The 22,264-nt window shown below is 42.5% G+C and overlaps 1 protein-coding gene and 2 long non-coding RNA genes across 3 annotated transcripts; all 3 read left to right on the top strand.

The window, feature by feature from the left end:
* The first annotated feature begins 11,268 nt into the window (after window positions 1-11,268).
* On the top strand, window positions 11,269-12,076 carry LOC130501984 (uncharacterized). Its single transcript, XR_008939983.1, has 3 exons — window positions 11,269-11,338; window positions 11,510-11,573; window positions 11,657-12,076. It is a non-coding gene; the product is annotated as an uncharacterized LOC130501984 (long non-coding RNA).
* A 1,596-nt stretch (window positions 12,077-13,672) lies between these two features.
* On the top strand, window positions 13,673-14,487 carry LOC108836680 (uncharacterized). The gene is made up of 2 exons (XR_001947198.2): window positions 13,673-14,143; window positions 14,231-14,487. It is a non-coding gene; the product is annotated as an uncharacterized LOC108836680 (long non-coding RNA).
* A 5,198-nt stretch (window positions 14,488-19,685) lies between these two features.
* On the top strand, window positions 19,686-21,447 carry LOC130501985 (uncharacterized). The gene is made up of 3 exons (XM_056996798.1): window positions 19,686-19,857; window positions 20,226-20,901; window positions 21,006-21,447. Exons 1-3 carry the CDS (start codon window positions 19,686-19,688, stop codon window positions 21,445-21,447), a joined length of 1,290 nt encoding a protein of 429 aa, XP_056852778.1.
* The last annotated feature ends 817 nt before the right edge of the window (window positions 21,448-22,264 follow it).

Here is a 22,264-nt window from a genome sequence, read left to right on the forward strand (position 1 = left end):
CGATCTTAAAGTATTCATGCCTGTCACGCGGGTGACCCGGGTTCGATTCCCGGCAACGGCGCCAATTTGATAACAGGATTTTTCTAATATCCTATCCAAATGCTGAAGTATAAGAGATGTCGATCCAATTCTAAGAGAGTATGAAACACTAGGAATGCAAATCCATGCTTAAGCTAAATGCTATCAAGATATGATAAGAGATTATACTAGAATAAGACTAGAAATGCAATAAAGCAAGAGACTTTCTTAAGATTATGAGAGGACTCATGGGATAAGGGACTTAGACCTTGGGTGATCAAACTCAAACTAAGGTGCCAGCTTTCAATCAATCTATCTACCTTAGACCTAGACACAAGACTAAGCAAACTCTATCTCTAGATGAATGCTCATTTGCTTCCAAAACTCAAGCATCAAATCTCTTTGGTTGAATGTTTAGGGAGCAATCATTAAGAATAAGTCTAATAGCCATCTTAACACCTTTAACAACAAATCACTTTGGTAGAGTATGTTAAAAGCTTAGGAGAGTTGGTTCAGACATTTCATCAAACACCTTGTTGGTGGGAAATGTCTAGAACTCAACTTTAGAGAGGCCAGCCCTAAAGAAACATTAAAAACACTCTACTAGCAAGGAATAAGAATGATCTACACCTAAACACCTTAGATCAAGCCTAATCACCATCTCCCTAACCCATGAATCCAAAAGTGGATCTACTCACTAATCACCATGATTACTCTTGAACCCATGAGGTTTCCAAGCTTAATCATGTTTAAGAAAGATGAATAAGAAATTATAAACACTCAAGAACAGAAGAAGATGATGATTTGATTCAAGGTAAGAACTTTCACCAAAAGGTTTTGTGTTTCTTAGAGAGAAAATAAGATAAACTCCCCAAAATGGAGATTACAAGGTATTTATACTTAGGTTTAGGTTAAAGGAAGAGACATAAGACAAAAGACTAGAATGCCCCTTGGAGAAGGCTAATTTTGGTCTTCAAAATGTGATGAAAATGACCCAAGGTCGAGTTGGGTCGAACCGACCCGGTTTGGATGCAAACCGGTCCAGCTTCTCTCACCCACAACTTCTTCTACGCCCGGCATCCTCATCCCGGTCCTGCAATCCGGTCTGAGCCTCCACGCCCGGCGTCCTCATCCCGGTCCATGCAATCCGGTCTGAGCCTGCACGCCCGGGTTCGTCATGGCGGTCCTGCCAGTCCGGCCCTCGCCCACACGCCCGAGTTATGCTGCACGGTCTGACCTGTCCGGTCCTGGTCTTTACGTCCGGCATGTGCTTCCCGGTCTCGTCTCTCCGGTCTTGCCTTTTCACGCCCGGGGTGGTGATTCCGGTCTCGACCATTCCGGTCCAGTCAAGTCTAAAAGAGTACTTGCTTGGCTGAGCATCATTCTTCACCTCTTTTGGATCTTTGAACTCTCAAACACTTCACATCATCTCATAGTATGCTCCAACACCTGATAGGGACATATGAATGCAATATGGATCCTAAAGACACTAAGATCTAAGCTATATGATCAAAATGCACAAGATATGAAGGCTAAAAACAAGTAATTATGCAAGATATCAGCAGGCCCACGCAAGACCACAGTAAGTCTGAGCGTGACCTTTTCTGCAGAAAGGTAGAGTGCAGCATTGAGATTCACGAGAGTGGCCTATACCTCCGGGTGGTAGAGTGCGGTTTCTCAATAACAGATCGGTAGTGGTTCCCCCATGGGGAGCAGAATACGATCACAAACCTCCCATAACGCATACGGCCTTAGTGTCTATGACGAACCTCAGGGTTCAGTACGGCCTCAGGGTCTATATAGTAACCTCCAGGTTTAATATGGCCTCAGGGTTCAATGCAGCCTCTGGGTCTGTAAGGAATTTCCGGATTCTAGATCACCTAAGGGTCGATCAAGGGCCTTCGTGTCTAACTGATCTTCGGATCTAGTAAGAACCTCAGGGTTCAAGGATCTTCGAATCCTAATACCAACCTTCGGGTTTGCCAAGAACCTCAAGGTTCAAAAGCATCAACCTCCGGGTTCGAAGTATCCATAGGGTTTAATCACGGTCCCCGGATCTAGAGATTAAACCCCAACACTCACAAACCTCAGGGTTCAATGAGCAAACCTTCGGGTTCAATAAAACGGCCTTTGGGCCTAGGTAAGGGACTTCAGGGTTCAAGACCTTGAGAACTTCCGGGTACTAGGGTTCAAGAACCTCAGGGTTCAAACCAAGCTAGAACTCTAGGGTTCCAAGCAAGGATCTTTCATTCCAAATCTAAAACTCAGGTTTTTAATAATGGATTACAAGGTTTAACATTTTTCTAATCATTTCAGGATTCAGTCAATCTACTAACAGGATCCAGGTCCTAGACATTGATATCCATCTAAGGGGTCAACCCTTACAAGGGTCCAGCCCTCACGAGGAGTCAATTCCTTTCAAGGGTCCATCCCTCTTAAGGTTTCGTACCTTTCAAGGGCCCGCTCCTTCCCACGAATCTGCGTATCTACCTAGGGTTCAAGTCCTGATTCCTCTAAAGTCCTAAGTGGTGTGATCCCCAGGGTGGAACTATCGTCGGTTCCTAATAATCTCGCCTGATCTGATTAAGTTTATGGTCGGCCTTCAGCCCATAACCTCTGATAATGAATTCCCCTATCCTCGAAACATAAACAAGGCAATTTCTTTTGGAAGACGACTCTATGCAACTCAAAGATAACAACATATGCATAAGTAGATTAAAGTTAAGACCCCCGGAGATAAGTACTTAAAAGTCTTAAGGCACGAAGGCCTGAGGTTTAAAACAATAAAACCCCGAAGGATAAAAACAACAACAAAATCCCCAAGGGCTTAAAAGATCAAGAGTTTGAGAGATAGGGAGATCAGGCAGTTGGAGAAGCACCCGCGCCCTCATATGGAGTATGGGAAGTCTCCTTGGCAGCATCGGCTTCGGGAAGAGGTGGCTCGTCATCAAACAAAGGAGGAGGCAGCCCCTGCAGCTTAGCCTCAGCCTCCCTCACCAGCTTGTATCGTTGGAATTCCACGGCCAATTCCAATTTGTCGGTCTGCTCCTTGAGCCATTTCCTCATCAGCTCCCAGCGAGCAGTCACCTTGGCTCCACTCACCGCCATCATCCTTTCGTCCTCAAAGGACTCATTCTCCAGCTTCAGCCCACAGAGCTCCTTCTGGGTCTCCTCCAATTGGCGCGTCAGAGCGGTGTTCTCCGCAGCAGTAGCAGCCTCAGCCTCCTTCGAGTTCTTCAGTTTGAGCTGAAGGGATTTGATCTCCTTTTCTTGAGCCAGGACCTTGTTCCTCTCCTCCTTAAGCTAAGCATTCACGCTCTCCAGCTCCTTCTTGGATGACTGCTCATTCACCATGTCCTCAAGATGGTGAATCTGAGACATAACCTGCAAATCAAACAACAATGATCACTACTCCATGCAACGAAGGAGAAAAAGGAAAGGCGCGAAGTCGTACCTGGAGGAGATCAATATGAACACCCTCAAAGGCCTTCGGGAGATCTCCAGAAGGGAGAAAGCAGGCGCTCCCAGGAAATGTTGAGGAAGAGAGATCAGCTACCACCTTGGCTAGGTCCGCGACAGGATTAGGAGAAGACTCTGAAGTCAAGGACTTCGGAGTCGATCCCGAGGCCCGAGTTCTTCTCCTTGAGGCAGAAGGGGCTGAGCTAGTAGGTCCTTTGCGCTTGGTACTCTTTATGATTTGCACATCGTCATCACCCGAGGTAGTGGCGTTGGTAGCAGGCTTCTTGGCTGAGAGCTTCACTGCGGCCTGCATAAACGCCTCCATAGCTTTTTCTCCTGTGGATCCCGACATGTTACCTGCAAAGGATCAAAGCGGTCAATGAACCATCTCGCAAGAAAAGGCATGACGTGAAAAACTTACCCTCGATGCTGCACTGCCTTAGAACTTCTTTGCTGGTAAGAAAGGTGGTTTGACGACGCGACGGAGGAAGATCAAGAACCTGATCAGCAACTTCTTTCCCTTCAACCACGGGCTTGCGAGACACCTCTGCAATATAAAAACAACAAGGAGGAGTTAGTATTGCGATCAAAGGCTATCTGAGAAGAATAATAACCTACCCACTACATGCCAAATAGGAGAAAATCCGGGGACGGTTACGAAGGCAAATCTCTCTGCCCATATACTGCTAAAGACTAGATGACGCTTCCTTGCACCTTTCTCTATCTCTCGAACCAAAGCTTGGCTGCTACGAGGGTGGAGGTAATACTTCCCCTTTAATCCGGGTAAATCAGGGACGTAGTACAAGTAAAGCACCTCGTTTACTCCTATCACCAAGCGCTCCAAATCGCCAAGGTTCTGTATTGCTATCATTGTCCTCCAGGCTGGAGGAGTCAGCTGACCCGGAGAGATGTCCAAATGCTCCGAGAGTTTCGCGATCAGGGAAGGAACGCGATCCCGAAAGCCCGCCTCGAAGTACCCTTTGTAGATCGGGATCTCATCGACTCCGAAATAAAAAATTCTGTCGGAAGGACCCGGATCATACTTCCTCCTCCACTCTTCAACGTCTCTCTTTCCGATTCTGGAAACCGGACCTACCAGCAAAGACTCTTCGGCTTCATCGCCGGAAGGGACATATTCCGCGACATCGAGGCAAGGACCCTCCGCATCAGCTATGGGTTTAAAGGGATTGAGAAGAGGAGTTCACCGAACCTAGGGTTTCAGATCTAGCTCTACTATCTACGGGGGATTCTAGGGTTCTGCTAGGGGTTCTGTCGGACATTATTGATCTAGTGGAAAAGAAGAAAAGAGAGAAGGGAAGAAGACGGCTACCTGAACGAGAGAAAATCTTCGAGAGAGGGAGCCGCCGAGAGAGAGAATCTTGAAGAGAATAGAGAAGAAATGAGAAGAAAGAGACTTTGGTCTCGATCAAATGAAAGAAAGAAGGAGAAAACCCTAGGGTGGCGAACACGCGCCTCGTACAAATCGCCACGTGACCAAATGGGCGCCAAACGGAGAAACTCAACCGTCTTTGGGCCTATTCGCGAAGCCCACTTCATCCGATCGAGTTCAAAAAGCAAGGCTCGTACCCCTTGATTTTTAAAGAAAGAAAAAGAACACTCCATCTCTTCTCTCGTTTGAAAACAAGTCAAGATCTAAATGCTCTAAGAAGATACGACTTTCAGAGCCTCGTAAAATCAGTATCTCATTTCCTCAACTAGGGTCCCGGCCTGACCTACTGCAAGAAGATAAGGTACCCAAGAGAAAACTACCAAGGCTCGAGAAATACATGTTGTCCCTTGATTTCCAGGAGTAAATCAAGGAATAAGGGACAAACTGTTGGGGAAAAATATCCAGACATAAGTTTTCTCCAACTTCTAGATAGGTCCTCGACTTCCAGACCCTTGCTCAAGAAGATACCAGGGATCGACCCCTGCCTTGGGTCCGACCCCTAGATCGGACCGACCCCTTGGAGAAAAAAAAAAGTTTTCTACCTAAGGGGAAACTTCCATTTTTCCGATTATGGAAGAGTTCTATTACTTGAAGCCGACATCTACAACTATAAAAGGGGAGCCCAAACCCTAGAATGAGTTTGAGACTTAGAGATTAGAGGCGACTAGAACTAGGGTTCATACACCATTAAACGTTGTAGTCCCAATCAATAACTCAATAACATCTCTTTGCTCTCGGTTTACAACTCTTACAAACAAATTCTCTAGTGTTCCGTAGCACTTAAACGATCCTACACAAAAATACCCTAACACACCCGACGATCCCGCGATCTCATACCCAGCTTTAGCCGCCTATATAGAAAGGGTGAATTCCGAAAGGTTTAGTACCATTCAATCTATGGTAGAAAGGCTTCCAGGGGTAGCCGCCCCTATCCGGAGGATCAATCCAGGGTCCTATTCCGATACACCTTTCGTGGAAGAGATTGCTTCGGTAGAGATGCCACGCAAGTTCTCCTTCCCGAGCATAAAGATGTATGAAGGTACAGGAGATCCCGACAATCACGTTGTTCAGTACAAGCAACGCATGCTAGCCGTAGCAATCCCCCGAGATGCTCGGGAAGCTACCATGTGCAAAGGATTTGGATCGACCTTGACCGGTCTTGCTCTTCAATGATACATCAATCTTCCTACCAAGTCCATCAGGTCCTTTGCAGCCCTTAACGATAAGTTTGTAGAGCAATTTGCTAATAGCGGTAACCTAGAGAAAAACTCAGATGATCTCTATGAAGTCCTCTAGCATAGGACGAACCCCTGCGTTCCTATATAGCATGCTTCAACAAAGAGAAGGTGGCTATTCCCAAGTGCAATGCTAATACGGCAATCTCAGCCTTTAAGCGGGGCCTACTCCCGGAGGGAGATCTCTACAAGGAGCTGACCAAATACAAGTGCAGGACTATGGAAGATGTATTGTCTCGTGCTTGGGCTCAAGTAAGATGGGAGGAAAACGTTGCAAGTAGGGCCAAGGCCTACCCGAAGCATGATCAGAAGTCCTTGAAGCCAACTAGGAACGATCGCGATGAGTCCTTCCATCCCAAGTAAGCTAAGGAGACTAGCAATCCAGGCAGGGGCATATATCAAAACCGTCATTTGCTTAGATCTGAAGGAATGATGGTATCCACATGGCCCGATATCTCTCATCTTGCGATAACAAAGCCGGAGTTGATCGGTGTCCTACGACAAATGGGTCCGCAAGTCAAGTGGCCCCCTAAGATGAAGGCCTCGGAGGCTAACTGAAACCCCACGCGATGGTGCGAACTCCATAATTATCATGGCCACACTACAGAGGATTGTATAGCTCTGAAGATAGAAGTCGCCGAGCTTCTCAAGAAAGGCCACCTGAGAGAGTTCCTCTCGGATAAGGCCAAGAACCTTCTGAATAAAGAGGGTCCCGGTCTTCCTACTGAAGCAGCTCACGCGTTTCCACCACAGCAAGACCGGGTGATCCATGTCATCTCAGGCGGATCGGAAGTAAGCGGAATCAGTAGTGCTGCTGCCAAGCGAAGTACTCGCTATGCCAGGAACGGCCAAGATGCCGAGGGTCCTAAGCGCCTACTCTTAGGAACAGATGAGATCAGCTTCACTGCAAGGGAGCACGAGAGGGTCCTTGATAGTGCTCAAATTACCCAGTAGAGCTTACTCTCTCAAATAAGAGGTACAGCTGTAGTACTTAGGGATCGAATCACGAGGAGCTAGGGAACCAATTAAGTAAAATCTACTAATCAATCCTAGGCAAGGTTGGTTTATATGATAGAAATGAAAATAACAATTCCTAAAATGAGCAAGGTAGTTGCTCTAACTAACTATATGATGGGTTGTTTAAATGTGATAAAGAGTGCTAGACATAGGGTTTCTATTCAGGAATGGAGATTATAATCTCTATAAATGCTTTAACAAGTTGCTTGCATGATACTATAGATCTCAGCCGCTTAACATATGTGATGAATCACTGGTTAAAATATATAAATCTCTGGCCACACCTTTCGCATGATGACACAGAAAAAGAGTCGGTCGATATCCTTTTGAGATATCGAGCGATACACCATTCGCGGCACCGATCGATTCACCTGTCGATATATCGATCGACAGCTTCTAGATCTGCCTAGGCGCGAACCGAATATGACCACACGGTCTCAAGGAGGAACTGTCGTTCTTCTCAACGGGAAACAGGCATCGCTCAAATGGATAATTCAAGATAATCTAAGATCCTAGTGATCTATGTTCTAGTTAGCTAATCTAAAACAAGCATAGGGTACAATCCATTTGATGAGTATCACAACTTAGCAATTATAGTTTGGGGCTAATCCACAAACCTATTTAAACCCTAGATCTAACAAGTAGACTACTCAGACATAGCGAAGCAATTCATAACAATAGATAGATGAAAGAATTGCATAGATAGAATAAAGTAGAAATACAAAAGGAGATGAGAAATCTCTCCAATCTCTCTCAAACAAATAAAACTCTAGTCTCTCTCTCACACTCTCTGCTTTGAGGGTTGTTAAAAGCTTCAAGCTTCAAGGTTTCAAAACTTGCCGTCAAAAACACTTAGCAGGAGTATTTAAGCATTTCCATTAGGTTAAAAACTCGTCAGGGGCAATCTGTAATTTGGTGAAGTCTTGGTGAAGTAGTCGGCTAAACCATTTCGTCCTCGATATCGATCGACAACACTAAATGTATATCGATCGATTATAATCTTCTAGTACGCGGATCTTCTCAGCTACATCGATCGACAACTCAAGATGAGTATCGATATATTATAATCGCAATGTTGACTTCCGACTTAGTCTTGAATGGTCAACTCGTGTGTATCATCTCTTGCACTCCAAAATGCTCCAAAAACATCACTTTCTCACAAAATGCTCCTGAACCTAAAAACATATCTAAGAGGCTAGAAAACAGATTAAATATATAATAAAATACTAGTATACCATGGTTAAATACGGGTAAAATCCATGGTATATCAACTCCCCCAGACTTACTCATTTGCTTGTCCTCAAGCAAAAACAGTAGTCTTTGGAAAAGGTTTGGAAATAGCAGGAACTCAAGGATTCAATATATTGAAGTCATCACTCTATGGGTTTGCAATCCATGTCTAAACATCCTAATCACAGAAGTTCATCATGCCTTATCCTAGCTTAGCAACTAAACCCATCTAGTCAACAACTTAGCAATTCTCATCTGATATTCCCCTCTACTAACCTCATTTCTTAACATAAAATAAAAGTGCAGGCTTTACCTTGGGAGTATCGATCAAAGGACACATGGATTCAACTCAAACAAGTATCTGAACACACAGGTAGTCTTCTCTAATCCCTTTCTCCCCTCTTCTCTCTTCACTGAATCTCTTATTAGTTTCAATTTCAACAGGTTTCGATGCCACATGGGTCATCTAGTCCATCTCAATTACATTTGCATTGTAACTCATACATTTTTGACAAAGTGTAGCGAAATAATGGGGTCGCAGGAATCACTCCTAACCCTCGTTTCCACAATGTGTGATCATTCTTGAGATTTAGAATACTGGGGTTGCAGGAGACACTCCTACCCCTCTGCCTCTCAAGAAATCATTTCAATCTTTTATAACATAAAATTAGATCTTTGAGATGCCGAAGAGAGAGAAGGAAGGGAACCAGAAACATACAGACTTTTTACCTTCCAGACTTGTAAGAGGATTCCGATCCAGTGATTTCCAAGCCCCAAGACAAGCAAATAAGTCAATATTAGTGTTGGAGGTCAGCTTTGGTTCCTTCAAACAATCTTAGCTAGTGAATATAGATGGCAAGTTGATCCAGTTTAGCATCTTTAGTACTATCTGCAATCAGTAATCTAGAATGGTGCTAAAGAGTGGTCAGACGATCAAATATAAATCCATATCAATGTTCCTAATAATACTTATGCGAAGAATAATTTTGAAAAACAATTTAAATAACAACAAAAATAAAAACACATATTAGTAAACTCCCCCCCCCCAGACTTAAATTACACTGTCCCAGTGTAACACAGCCGGTGGCGAGGTAAATAAACAAAACTTAATTAATAAATATAACAAGTTAGAATGAATAAACCTGATCGACAAGATGTCGATCGATTTGTAGTGGTATACGTCGATCGTTAGAAATGGTCGTGTGGTGTCGAGCGATATGAATGAGGAATGTCGGTCGATGGAATTATCATTCTACTTGGATCTAATAAAAAACTGCAAAATAAATCCGAAAAAAATAAAAGCAAAAATGAAAAATAAAAATAAAATAAAGAAAAAGAAAACCTAATAGTGGGTTGCCTCCCACTCAGCGCTTGGTTATAGTCATTTAGCTTGACTGTGGTAGGTGAGCGACTCATGGGGTGCAGAAACTGCTGATTACCGGACAGCAATCATCAATCTTGTGTCTCCTACTATTGAACCATGTGGCGACGAAGCTTCTTGTGGCATCATCCGCTTGTAGTTGTTTTTTATCTATCTGGAGGACTGTATCTTGAAGTTTCCTCACAGAATTCTCGATGTACTCGATTTTGTCAACTTTCCTGTCGATGGTCTGGTAGGTATGTACGGACAATAATTTCAGCTCACTCTGTAATGCATCGATCCTGTCCAGAATAAACTGATCTCGGTCTGCTAAAGACTCGGTGTCGATGGATGCTACGAGATGCGCGTCGGTCATTTCCCTGAGGGGTCTGTCGGTCGACTCGAAATCCACTGTGTCGATCGACTGTGAGCACTGTCCTTGGTACTGCAGAGCACGTATATTGCCCTTCATATGGCGAGTAGTTCTGCAGAGGCTGTTAACTCTTTCGTTAACAGTGTAGTCAATAGTATCACAGGTCCCGTTGAGTCTCCTCTCCATAGCATCCATAGCCTCGTACAGCTCATGTTTAAGTTCATCAACTTCTGCTGTAGTGCCTGCTCTCTTCGCTGGTGGTGGTTCGGCGTCGATCGAGGTTGGTCGAGGCCTGTCGATCGATGCTTTGTTGTTGTCACGAAGATCAATATAAGCTTTAACTATGCTCATATCTCTTTCTAGCTTGTCCAGCTGTCGTGAAAGTGTATCCAGGTATCGCATGATAGGTGAACTTAAAAGATCATGCTTCTCTTCGTACGATTTCATCCTATCTTCTAGTTCTGCGAACCTCGTGTCGATCGACGATGAAGAATGTGTGTCGATCGATGGAAAAGTAGCATTCTGAGCTTGGTCATTCTAGCGAGTTGTGTCCACTACAAGAAATACGAGTATTGGTAGCAGTTCGCGGTAGCACGAATTCCCGAACTGCTACTAAAAATGTCAAAACTCAGATTCTAACTCTATCATAGCATTAAATAAAAGCTATACCGGATTTTCATTAAGCGGGAAATCAAAAACCCACTTTCGAGTCTGTTTTTCTTTGGTAACATTTTGAACCGCCAGCACTTACGGAAATTTTGGCTTTGACACCAAAACTTTTTGTGTTTGGGATTTTTTTTTTTTTGCTAAGTCCTTTCTTCAAATCAACAAAAAAAAAAATTCATTCATGTCTAGAGAAAAAGGTCAATTCTTTTTCCACTCGATGTGTTGATCTCAAACCCAGACAAGGCACAGCTCCGGCGAGTTTCCCCACATCTTCCGTTCTCAATCCAGCGACGCTTCTATCTGGCAATCCCAAGCCTCTGCTTCTGCGAAACCCTAGACGTTGGAGGTGAAGAAGACCTGCTACTCTTCAATGGCAGAAGTAGAGAACACTAATTCTATCCGGTCTTAGAAGACGAGATGGCAAGCTACGAGCCTGGAGACGGGTAGAACTTCATCCGCCTCTCATATATATTTCTCCATCGCTGCTTCTCTGTCTATTTCAAGTTCCGTTGATTCTTCTTCTTCGTCGGGTATGATTTTCTTTGGATTTCATCATCATCGGTTGTTTCTTCTCTTTAGAATTTGCTTTCAAATCCAAATCGCTAGGATTCTGTTTCCTCACAACGCGTCTCTGCAGTTTAACAGTTTAGTAGACTGAAGAAGTGAAAAGTCACATTCTTTTCTCTAAATGTTTCACTTAGGGACTATTGATTCAGTTACTCCAAGAGATCTGATGCAACTGCAGATTTGAGTGGTGCTATTGAGGTTTGTCACTCTTACTTACCTGTTGAGTTACTTGTTTTACTACCGAAAGAGCATAGCCTTAGTAGCCATTTTCATGTTGACAGGCAGGAAACAAAAAGGACATTGAGAAGTACAGCAAACGAACTGTGAAGTTATTATACCATCCACTTCAAAGCAATTGAATCAAGTACTCTTATTAGTACATCTACAATATCCCACTCTCCATGTGACAAAACAACTCAATGACGATTGCAGAACAATCTTCGCTCTGTTGTTGCTGTAACAGACTCGGAGTTGCTCTATAATCAGGCAAGTCTCTTTCATATTTCTTTGTATATTTGTTGTTTATATGAAATGGCTTTGTAGATGCCTATATGTTTTCAGTGGCTTTGTTTGTTCATTGAGTTCTAAAGGTTGTCGCTTTAATGGTGTTTGTTGTGTAGGGGAATGATTTTACTCTTTTTAGCCTCTCCTTCTAGTTTTCTCTGCTCTAATAATCTTCAAAGACTTAAATTCATTGTTGATAATCACTTATATACAAGGATGTATCCGTAATTACTCTTCCCTTGTTAAATCTCCTTCCACACTTGTCGTGTCCTTGTGAGATTCTGTAGTTAAGAGCTGAATCTTGCTGATTGTTCATGGGTTTGATATAAAGATCTGAATTTTGTTGTCTTTTGTCGGTTTATTTTGGTGTAGGCTGAGAGATTCTCTGGCTGCTTCAATTGAGAGTTTGGTCTCCTCACTTGAAGGGTACAATGTACTGAAGGATCAAGAATAGCTTGAGTGAAAGATTAAGTGAGATTAAGATGGAAATGGAGTTCTTGGATGCTCAAATGGCTTGTGTGCTTGATCAAAGAGACAGAGCCTTTAAAAAGGATTGTCTATGCCTGCTTCAATTGAGAGTTTGGTGTCGTCACTTGAGAAAGAGAAGCAGAGGAGCGAGAAGCTTTATTTACTAGTATTGAGTTAGTTTAACTTGTTCTTTAGTTTTGTTTATGACTAGATTTGATGGTTACATGTTCTCTTATGGAGTTCATGTGTTTCATATATTGATTTTGTATGTTATTGAAACTTTAATGGAAAAGCAATGGTATTTTATGGTTTACTTGTGTTTAAAATTAAATTATAAATTCTATTTATAAATTTAGGGATATATAATTTTAACAAAGTGACTAGCTATATTTATTTTTAACCCCTAAACCCTAAATATATTTTTAATCCCTAAATCCTAAATATATTTTAACCCCTAAACCCTAAATATAATCATAAAATATAAATTTAAAACTTTTAACTTTACATAAAAAGACAGTTCGATATAAAAATATTAATGCAACCCTAATCCATCTAATACCCTAAACTCAAACACAGATAAATGATATTATAAATACTAAATAAAATCTCTGAATATAATCTTTTCAGATTTTAAATCCAAATTTTAAAATTAAAATTAAACTCAGTTTGATCTTTTTATTTTAGTCTATAAATTCCAAAACTTAAATCTTAAATCTTCAATACCCTAAACCCTATCTTCAAACATAAATCATACACATCAACTCTAAACTCAAAATTCTAAATATTTTTCAGTTATACTTTTAACTTAAATTTTATTTTAATGTAATAATACTGTTTTGTATTTTTACTTGCGTGTTTACTAGAGTACAAACTCCAAACCCTATTTGATAAACTCTAAGTACTCTACTTCAAACCCTAAATACTAGACCATAGATTATACCACTGAACTTCAATTAATTATAAATTCCAAAACGTAAATTATAAATTTCTAAATTGGTTTTTCAAATATCATCCTAAATTTTAAATTAACCAGAACTCTATTCACAAACCTTAAACGTTATACTTTAACTCTTTTTTTTGTAACTTACCTTATACTTTAAACTTCACCATAACTATATAAACTAATAGTCAACGATTGTAAAATTAATCAACAAATTTTAAAACTAGACATAAGTATGAATTACAAAGTCTTAGTTTTATAACAAACATCAACTTTAAGAAAATTACAAACTAAAAGTCACAAAATATTGAAAAATAGAACAACGAAAGATAAAAACCAAAAAAGAATATATTAACTAACTATTCAGAGAAAGGGAAAACGATGAGCCAATCCACACTCATCACTCGGATCACTCTCTGAGCCGTATGATACATTTAGATCAATGGATGAGAATTTTTCTTTTTCTTTTTCCCTTTTCTTTTTTTTTCTCTTTCTCTCTTATCTTCACGAATCTCTAATCCTCTCCGTCGTCTTCGAAAAATCTCTCTTCCTTTTCAGATTTCATCTCCGAAAAATCTTTTACCAAACTCCATCTTTGTTCTTAATCATCTCACACACACCTCTCCCTGTCTTACTCTCCTAACCTCACTCACAGACAAGATTCATCTCACACAGACATCTCTCTCACACACAAACACATCCACAAACGAAAGAGAGAGATGGAATTCGGAGAAGACGCGACGGCCGGTCACATCGATTCAATGATTTGGAGTATTGTCTCTTGTGGGGATGTTGGTTCATGAACGGATTCAATGATAGAAGAATGTGGCTTTAGGTTTCTGCTAGCTTTCGAGCCGTATGGTTTAATATGAAGTTAAAGTTCGTTTCTTTGTTTATGTGTGTTTCAGAATTCTCACATTTAGTTTCCTTTTTGATTTTATAGGTTGATTTTTGTTCGAGCTATGCCACTGGAGTAGGCGAACAGAGGCAGATGCTGGAACAGAGGCGTGGGCTCTGGAGGCTTGAATAGAGGCGTAGGAGTTGGGGATATTTTTGGGGGTTTTTAGATTTAGGTTTAAACCCGGTTTGATTGTAAACCGGATAATTTATAAACCGAATAAATTTGTAATCTGGTTTAATTTATAAACCGTAAACAGCTGTAAACCAACTTTTTAATATAAACCGAAGTCATTTATATAACCGGTTTAATTTATATATCGAGTTCTGTAAACCAAATTTCAATATTAAACCAGATTAAATCCAAAATTAATAATAATAATAATGATTAATTTTAATTTTATTATATTTTGTCGTAAATCAATATTAATTTTAATTTTCATAGCATTGAAAATATGTCAATAAAAATTACATAATGGCAAAATAAAAATGCCACAAACAATTAAGTAATAGCCAAAATAAGGTGCTATAAAAATAGTTTAATATATCACATAATAAATGCTATAATATCTCTATTTTTTATAGCACACGAAAATATACTATGATAGGAGGGGGGGTCTACCATAGCTGCGGCTGTCAGAGCGTTTACAAAAACGCTACGAAAGCCCTATGGTAGCGTTTTTCGTATGCTACTAATACTGATATTTCTTGTAGTGGTCCAACTCTTTCTGTAGAAGATCTATCCTCTTGCTTAACCATTCGACATTATTGTTGAGAGGGCTGTAGACGTCTCCAATCCGTGTATTGATGTAGGCAACCTCCCATTCATCTTTCTTAGGTGATGAACAGTCTGGTCGGTCCATGGGTGTAGTCTTGCCGATGTCGACCGATGGTATAGGTACTCTATCGGTCGATACTGGTGGCGTAGCCTCTTTCTCAAGCATGGTCAATATGTTTCCAAGCTCCACTCTTATCTCAGCCATATCATTCTGGAAGTCCTTGTAACTGACATCCAAAGGCTGGAAAGTGTCTTCCACCAATGTGTGCATGTTTGCCTCAAGGTGCGCCTGAGCTCTCCATACATCAGTCACCATATCATCCACCTCCTCTCTACTGTAGGGCACTGGTTGTGGTGTGTATGCATGGTAAGGGTGTGTGTGTATTGGAAGACGCAAACAACCTCTGTGAAAAAGGGATGCTCTATCCAAAGGTCTCTTTACTTGCTCCTTGGTAACATGGATGATCGCACCATCAACTCCTCTAGCATAGCCAAACTCGTCTCTGTAGACACCATATTCATCCTTAGCCTCCCACTTGAATCTCCTTGATCCATCAGTATTGAAGGCACGTCGTCCAAACTCCAATCGTCTGTCGGGTGATCTGCCTCTTGGTCTGTCGATCGATCCGGGATATCCGCCATCGATCGATGGTGTTGAAACGATGTCGATCGATGGTGTTCGTCGAGGTTAACCGAAGTGTTGAGGAACTGTATCCTCCCTTGTGTTGGTGTTGTGGTTGTCTTGGACGTGATTTAGGACGTCTGGATGGCTACGTTGCTGTGTGAACAGGTTCTCTGGTCCATTAGCAACTTGGAGGATATCTGCTATGTCTTCTCTGGTTATGTGCAGAACTCTTCCATCCATAGCTCTTGCATAGCCATCTGTGTACCTGAAAATTCCAAATTCATCAGGTGTTAGTGAAACGTTCCTGATATCGTAAGGTTCATGAGATCTCGGTTGAGCTCTGTTGAAGGTGGCGATCGATGGGTGTGTGGTGGTGGCGATCGGCGGTACACGTCTAGCTGCACGGTTGGATCGATTGAACATGTTGTTGCAGTCTTCCATTGATGAATCTCTGAATGCTGGAAGCTGCTGGGTAGAAGGTGAAAAGTTTTGAATTTTCGTGGCTTGAGTTGTCAACCTATTATACCCATGTGTTGTCCTAATCGGTGAAAATCCGATTTTTTCCTTTAAGTCGTCTGGGTTAATATCGATCGATATTATACTGGAAATGTCGATCGATGGACGATGTCGTTTTGCTGGATGAAGTAGGTAATCGATCGATGGTGGGCGGTTGATGTAGATCGATTGTGGGAATCAAATTGCAAATCTGTCATTCTCCAAGTAATTTTCCCAAGCTCTCTCTTCCAAATAGTCTGCATCATGTTCTTCACTGTGGTCTCCACTGTGGGAAGAGGGGGTTATGTCTACTGCAAAAATCTCATGAAATCCGCTATCTGCCCAACTCCTTACTGAGTAATCATATTCCTTTCGGTTGGGTGGGATGGCGAAATTCGGGTAGCAATGATCTGGTAGATCGAGTTTATCATCTGGTGGGTCTCTGTCGATCGATGCTCCATGGTTGTTGTCGATCTCCTCTGACTTGTAAGTGTCGATCGATGACGTTAAAGTACCGTCGATCGATCCCGAGTACTCTGTCTCGTACTCGACTTCACAATGACAAACTGCGATGATACCAGTATCATCTTCCTTTACCACTGATTTGGCTGGTGGTTTGCCAAGTTTGACAAGGTCGTAGTGGATCTCTGGATCTATCATTGTCAAGCACATCCTGTTGGTGTTCATGTCACATATGGCTCCTACTGTAGCCATAAGTGCTCTTCCAAGTAAGAGGGAAGAGTTCCAATTTAGCTTGATGTCTAGGACATGAAAATCCACAGGGACGATAGTATCACCAATATGTACCTCCAGGTCTTTGATGAAGCCTCCAGAGTTTCTCTGAGAATAATCCACGAAAGTAAAGATCTCTGGTGAAGGCTCTACTTGCAGGCCCAGATGGTCTGCCATGACCTTTGGTAAGATGCTGACTGATGAACCAGTGTCACATAGTGCATGAGGAAATTCAATACGTTGTATCACACAGGGTATTACAAACTTCCCAGTATCACTCTTCTTTGGCAAAGTAATCCTTTTCCTCATATCTTCTCTGACATTGTCAAACCTTCTCCTAATGTCAGTTTCAGTCTCCCTTGTTTCTCTGAAGAACATCCACAATCTCTTTGTGAAATAAACCTCCTCAAAAGGTTTATCTGGTGGGATTCCGATAACTCTCTTAGTGAAACCATCAATCTCCTTTTCATTAGCTTCCCTCTTAAGGTTCTTAGGAATCTTCTCCTTCCTACTCCTTAACCTTCTTCCTTCAATTCCCTCTGATGTAGGTGTAGTGTCTGAAGGGTTACCAGTGATTCCGGTAGGGTTAGCTTGTGGTTTCGGTGTGGGTCTGAGTGCATTTTGGTTTATAATTCAAAGTCTTTCCTCTGAATCCCTGGTGGGCGGATCGCAGACCTGTTCGTGTATAACCGATCAGGTCTGTTGTAATCTCCAATCGTTTGGTAACGCTCCAGTCCAGTATTCAAAACAACAGCTATTGCAACAGGGATTGCAGTCCTATGTCTATAATTAATTTGGTTCGATGCATTGCATACTTGATCCCTTTTATTTCCTAGAACTACTTTTTCATTATTGAAATTCATAAACATAGACTTACCTGCTTCCGGCTGGTGGGCGTCGATCGATGTGTGTAAATCAGGGTCAATCGATTTTGGTTGACCGGTATCGATCGATTCCAACAGTGAAGTGTCAATCGTCTCGTTCATTGATACGTCGCTCGATATGCTCATATCTGCGCCGATCGATTGTCTGGCCGAGACTTGTGTTCTTCTCCTAAGTGCCTTTGTCAGCAGGAAGGTGAAAAACTTTTAAGCAACAGAATGTAAAATCTAGACTATATTATAAATTTAATCTACTGGTAATAAGAATGAGTCCCCGGCAACGGCGCCAAATTTGATATCACTCAAATTACCCTAACAAGTGATCTTACTCTCTCAAATAAGAGGATTGATTGTAGTACTTAGGGGTCGAATCCACAGAGACTCAAGGATTACACAATAGATTATATAGTCTTCAAAATAAAGCTAGAAAAATAGGTTTTAAACAGTAAATTAAATGGTGAGCAAGGCAGTTGCTCGATTGATTTGATTTGAGGTTGTTAACAGGAAGAAAGGTAGCTAGATTCAGGTATTATCACAGGTTTGACAAGTTTGCAATTTATTTAGAGTTTTTATTATTCATAGTTCTGAACTCAAACTGTTGGTTTAATCAAATGATTAACTTCGGTTGGATCTTGGGTCATCAACTCTCGTTCAATGATCATAAGAATGTGTCGATCGATAATTCAATGGAACATCGATCGATGCACCTTTCACAACATCGACCGATACAACCCTAGCTTCGTCGATCGATATTGCTTCCAGCGAGCCTTAAGATCAGGTTTGATGGGTTCTCTAATCTAACTAGGAACAACTCTCGTTTGTTCTCAGTCAGATTAGAACATACTAGTTTAGTTTTCAGGAAATTGCTAAGTTCTTACTTATCCAATTTAATCCTAAGATCTAGATCAATGATGACTAATCCCAAAAAAAGTATTAAGAACAACTAGATGAAGAACTATATTTTAGACACCCTAACCATGGTTTATTTGCAATACATGAGTCAACCTTGTGAGAAACCTAAATCTAACAATGAGACTACTCAAACATATTCATAAGAAACATTATGATGGTCTGAATAATACTGCAATAAAATATATAAGAGAAGAACAAAGTAAAGAAACAAAGAGAGTTCAAGATCTTCCCTCTCTCAAGGTGCTCAGATCTCTCTCTCCAATCCTAAGCTTTCTCTCTCTCTAGAATAGTATGAAGATGGCAGCCACCAACGGCTTAGAAAACAGTAAAATAGGATTTCTGGTCGTCCAAGGGCATAAGGGTAATTTGTAGTTACTTTTGGGATTCAGTTGGTCATAAAATATACTCAGCCCACATTCTGATGTCCCTGTCGATCGACATGCAGTGTGCTGCATCGATTGACATACAATCGTCTTCTCGACAGCTTCCTCTCGCGAGGCAGACTGACCACTCTTTAGTAAAATGAGCATAACATCTGCTACAGGATGCTGATTGACCTCATATCGGTGGCATTGGAAAGCTAATTCAAAGCTCTATCTTGTTTCAAAAGATGAACTAAATCCAACGGTGGGAAGGTCTTTATCTAGAGCTAAACATCTGAAGCGTCTGTGTAGTTCTGCACTGCGAAAGACTCCAAAAGGCACCAAAATCACCATATATCTCCAAATCGTCCCTGAACCTGTAAATACTCTAAATAGAATAATAAATAGTATATAAAACACTTATATACCATGGGTAAAAATGGATAAAATCCATGGTATATCAGTACAATACCCGGAATGGCTAGCTAATGTGGTGGTCGTGAGGAAGAAGAATGAGAAGTGGAGAGTTTGTATCGACTTCACGGACCTTAACAATTCCCCTTGCCTCATATCGACAAGCTAGTCGACGCAACTGCTGGTCACCAACTGATGAGCTTCATGGATGCATTCTCATGATACAACCAAATCCTAATGCATCCAGACGATCAAGAGAAGACCTCATTTATGACATCCCGAGGCATCTACTGCTACAAGTTATGCCCTTCGGATTGAAGAATGCCAGTTCGACCTATCAAAGGCTTGTCAACATGATGTTCGCCAACCAGATAGGGCATACCATGGAGGTTTATATTGAAGATATGCTGGTAAAATCCCTGGAGCCGAGGATCATATCTCACACCTTCAACAGGCGTTCATTGCCCTCAGGAGGTACAATATGAAACTCAACCCTTTAAAGTGCTCATTCGGAGTAAGCTCTGGGAAGCTCCTGGGATATATATTCATCCACAGGGGCATTGAAGCAAACCCAGAGCAGGTAAGAGCAATCCAGGTGATACCTTCCCCTCGTAATGTCAAGGAGGTTCAAAGACTGACACGAAGGATGGCCGCCCTGAGTAGGTTCATCTCCAAGCTATCCGACAAGTCACATGCCGTCTTCGAGATCTTGAAGGACCCCAAGGACTTCCAATGGACCGATAAATGTGAGCAAGCCCTATCCGATCTCAAGGCCTACCTCACTACTCCACCTCTCCTCTCGAAGCCCTTGGAAGGGGAAGTCTTATTGCTCTATTTGGCAGTATCAGAGCATGCGGTCAGCGCGGTCCTTGTAAGGGAAGAAGGAAGGAAACAGCATCCTATCTACTACGTAAGCAAATCGCTGCTAGACGCGGAGACCCACTATAGTCACCTTGATAAGCTAGCCCTTGCACTAGTTAACGCGGCCCGAAAGCTACGCCCCTACTTCCAAGCTTATCAGATCGTGGTGGTCACCTCTTTCCCCATCAAAGCGGTCCTTCACAAGCCGGAAGTGTCTGGACGACTTGCAAAATGGGCCATAGAGCTGGGAGAATATGATGGGATCTTCCGACTTGCCACGGCCATTAAATCACAAGTCCTAGCCGATTTCGTAGCCGAATTCTCTCCTGCCATGCTTCCAACCCTGGAACAAGAAGTAAAGCTTCGCGATAGTGAAGGGCAAAAAGGCGAATGGACGCTATACGTAGACAGGTCCAGCAATGTAAGGGGCGCAGGCGTGGGACTAGTCCTAACTTCCCCTACGGGAGAATCAGCCTCAAGGATCGTACGATGCAACTTCAAAGCGACAAACAATGAGGCTGAATACGAAGCTCTAATAGCAGGGCTGACACTCACCAAACAGATGGGAGTGGAAGACATCCATGTCTTCAGCGACTCACAATTGATCATAAGCCAGGTCCAAAGAGATTACCAGGCGAAAGATCCGAGCATGGTCAGGTACCTATCAGTGGCTAAATGACTACTCGACAGGTTCCAAAACTGTAAAATCACTCAGATCCCTGGGGAGCATAATTCCCAAGCCGACGCTCTAGGTAATCTAGGGTCTGCCTGAAAAACCACGAGTCACATGAGGAAAAAGAGGCCGAGCCTGAGGAAGTATCTGTAATAGATGAAGGAGAAACCTGGATGACTCCCATCATTAACTACCTCAGATACGACACCTTTCCTGCAGATCGAGATGAAAGTCGGAAGATAAGGAGGCAAGCTGCCAGGTACTGCTTTTTCGAAGGAAAACTATACAGAAGATCCTTCTCAGGACCTTACCTGCGATGTCTCACCCTTAGAGAAGCCGCCAGGATACTAGAAGAACTCCACGAAGGAGAGTGTGGTTCCCACTCTAGTGGTCGAAGCTTGGTACTCAGAGCCAGAAGGGCCGGGTACTACTGGCCAACCATGGCGAGGGACTCCCTCAATGCCAGAAGCACGCGCCAGTCTAAGCTCTCCTTGGCTCTTCCGAAAGTGGGGCATGGATATCGTGGGTAAATATCCCATGGCACCAGGGCAAAAGGTCTTCCTCGTAGTCGTAACCGATTACTTCACAAAGTGGGTGGAAGCTGAAGCACTAGCCAAGATAACATATCTCCAGATCAGGAAGTTCCTATGGACCAACGTGATCACACGATTCGGAACCCCTCTTGAAATTGTCATAGACAACGGACCCCAGTTCACGAGCTACAACTTCCAAAAGTTTTGCAAAGACTGGAACATCAAACTCTCCTATTCAGCACCACGACATCCCCAGTCAAACGGTCAAGCCGAGTCCACTAACAAAACGGTGGTGAACATGCTCAAGAAGTGCCTAGAAGACGCTCATGGGCGATGGGTAGAAGAGCTACACGGAGTACTCTGGTCTATCGGACCACCCCGAAGACAGCTACCCAGGATACTACTTTCTCACTCGTCTATGGTGCTGAAGCAGTGATACCCACAACGGTGCACGTAAGGACCACGGTCTCTAAATTCCTCTCCCAGGAAGAGAACAACGAGCTAATGTCCCTGAGTCTAGACCTACTCGATGAAAAAAGAGAGGCGGTTCGCCTTAGAAACGCGTCCTACCAGTTTAAATGAGGCAAGAGCTATAACAAGAAGGTCAGATCCAGAACCTTTCAGAAAGGAGACTGGGTCCTAAGGTGAGTCTGTGACCACACTAGGGACAAATCAGCCGGAAAACTCGCTCCTGGATGGAAGGGTCCTTAAAAGGTAATAGAGGTGCAGGGGGCAGGAGCCTATAAGCTGGAAGACAACGACGACAAGGTCCAGCCTAACTGCTGGAACGCCTTGCAGCTCAAATTCTATCACT

This window comes from Raphanus sativus, unplaced genomic scaffold (assembly GCF_000801105.2).
Source record: "Raphanus sativus cultivar WK10039 unplaced genomic scaffold, ASM80110v3 Scaffold0365, whole genome shotgun sequence".
Lineage (NCBI taxonomy): Eukaryota > Viridiplantae > Streptophyta > Magnoliopsida > Brassicales > Brassicaceae > Raphanus > Raphanus sativus.

Bases quoted from the DNA above. Each gene is read 5' to 3' on its own strand.
- LOC130501985 (XM_056996798.1), top strand. From the start codon at position 19,686: ATGCCCTTCGGATTGAAGAATGCCAGTTCGACCTATCAAAGGCTTGTC. The intron at 19,858-20,225 runs GTACAATATGAA...TCTATTTGGCAG, and splicing joins GCGTTCATTGCCCTCAGGAG to TATCAGAGCATGCGGTCAGC. The intron at 20,902-21,005 runs GTACCTATCAGT...TAGGTAATCTAG, and splicing joins AAAGATCCGAGCATGGTCAG to GGTCTGCCTGAAAAACCACG.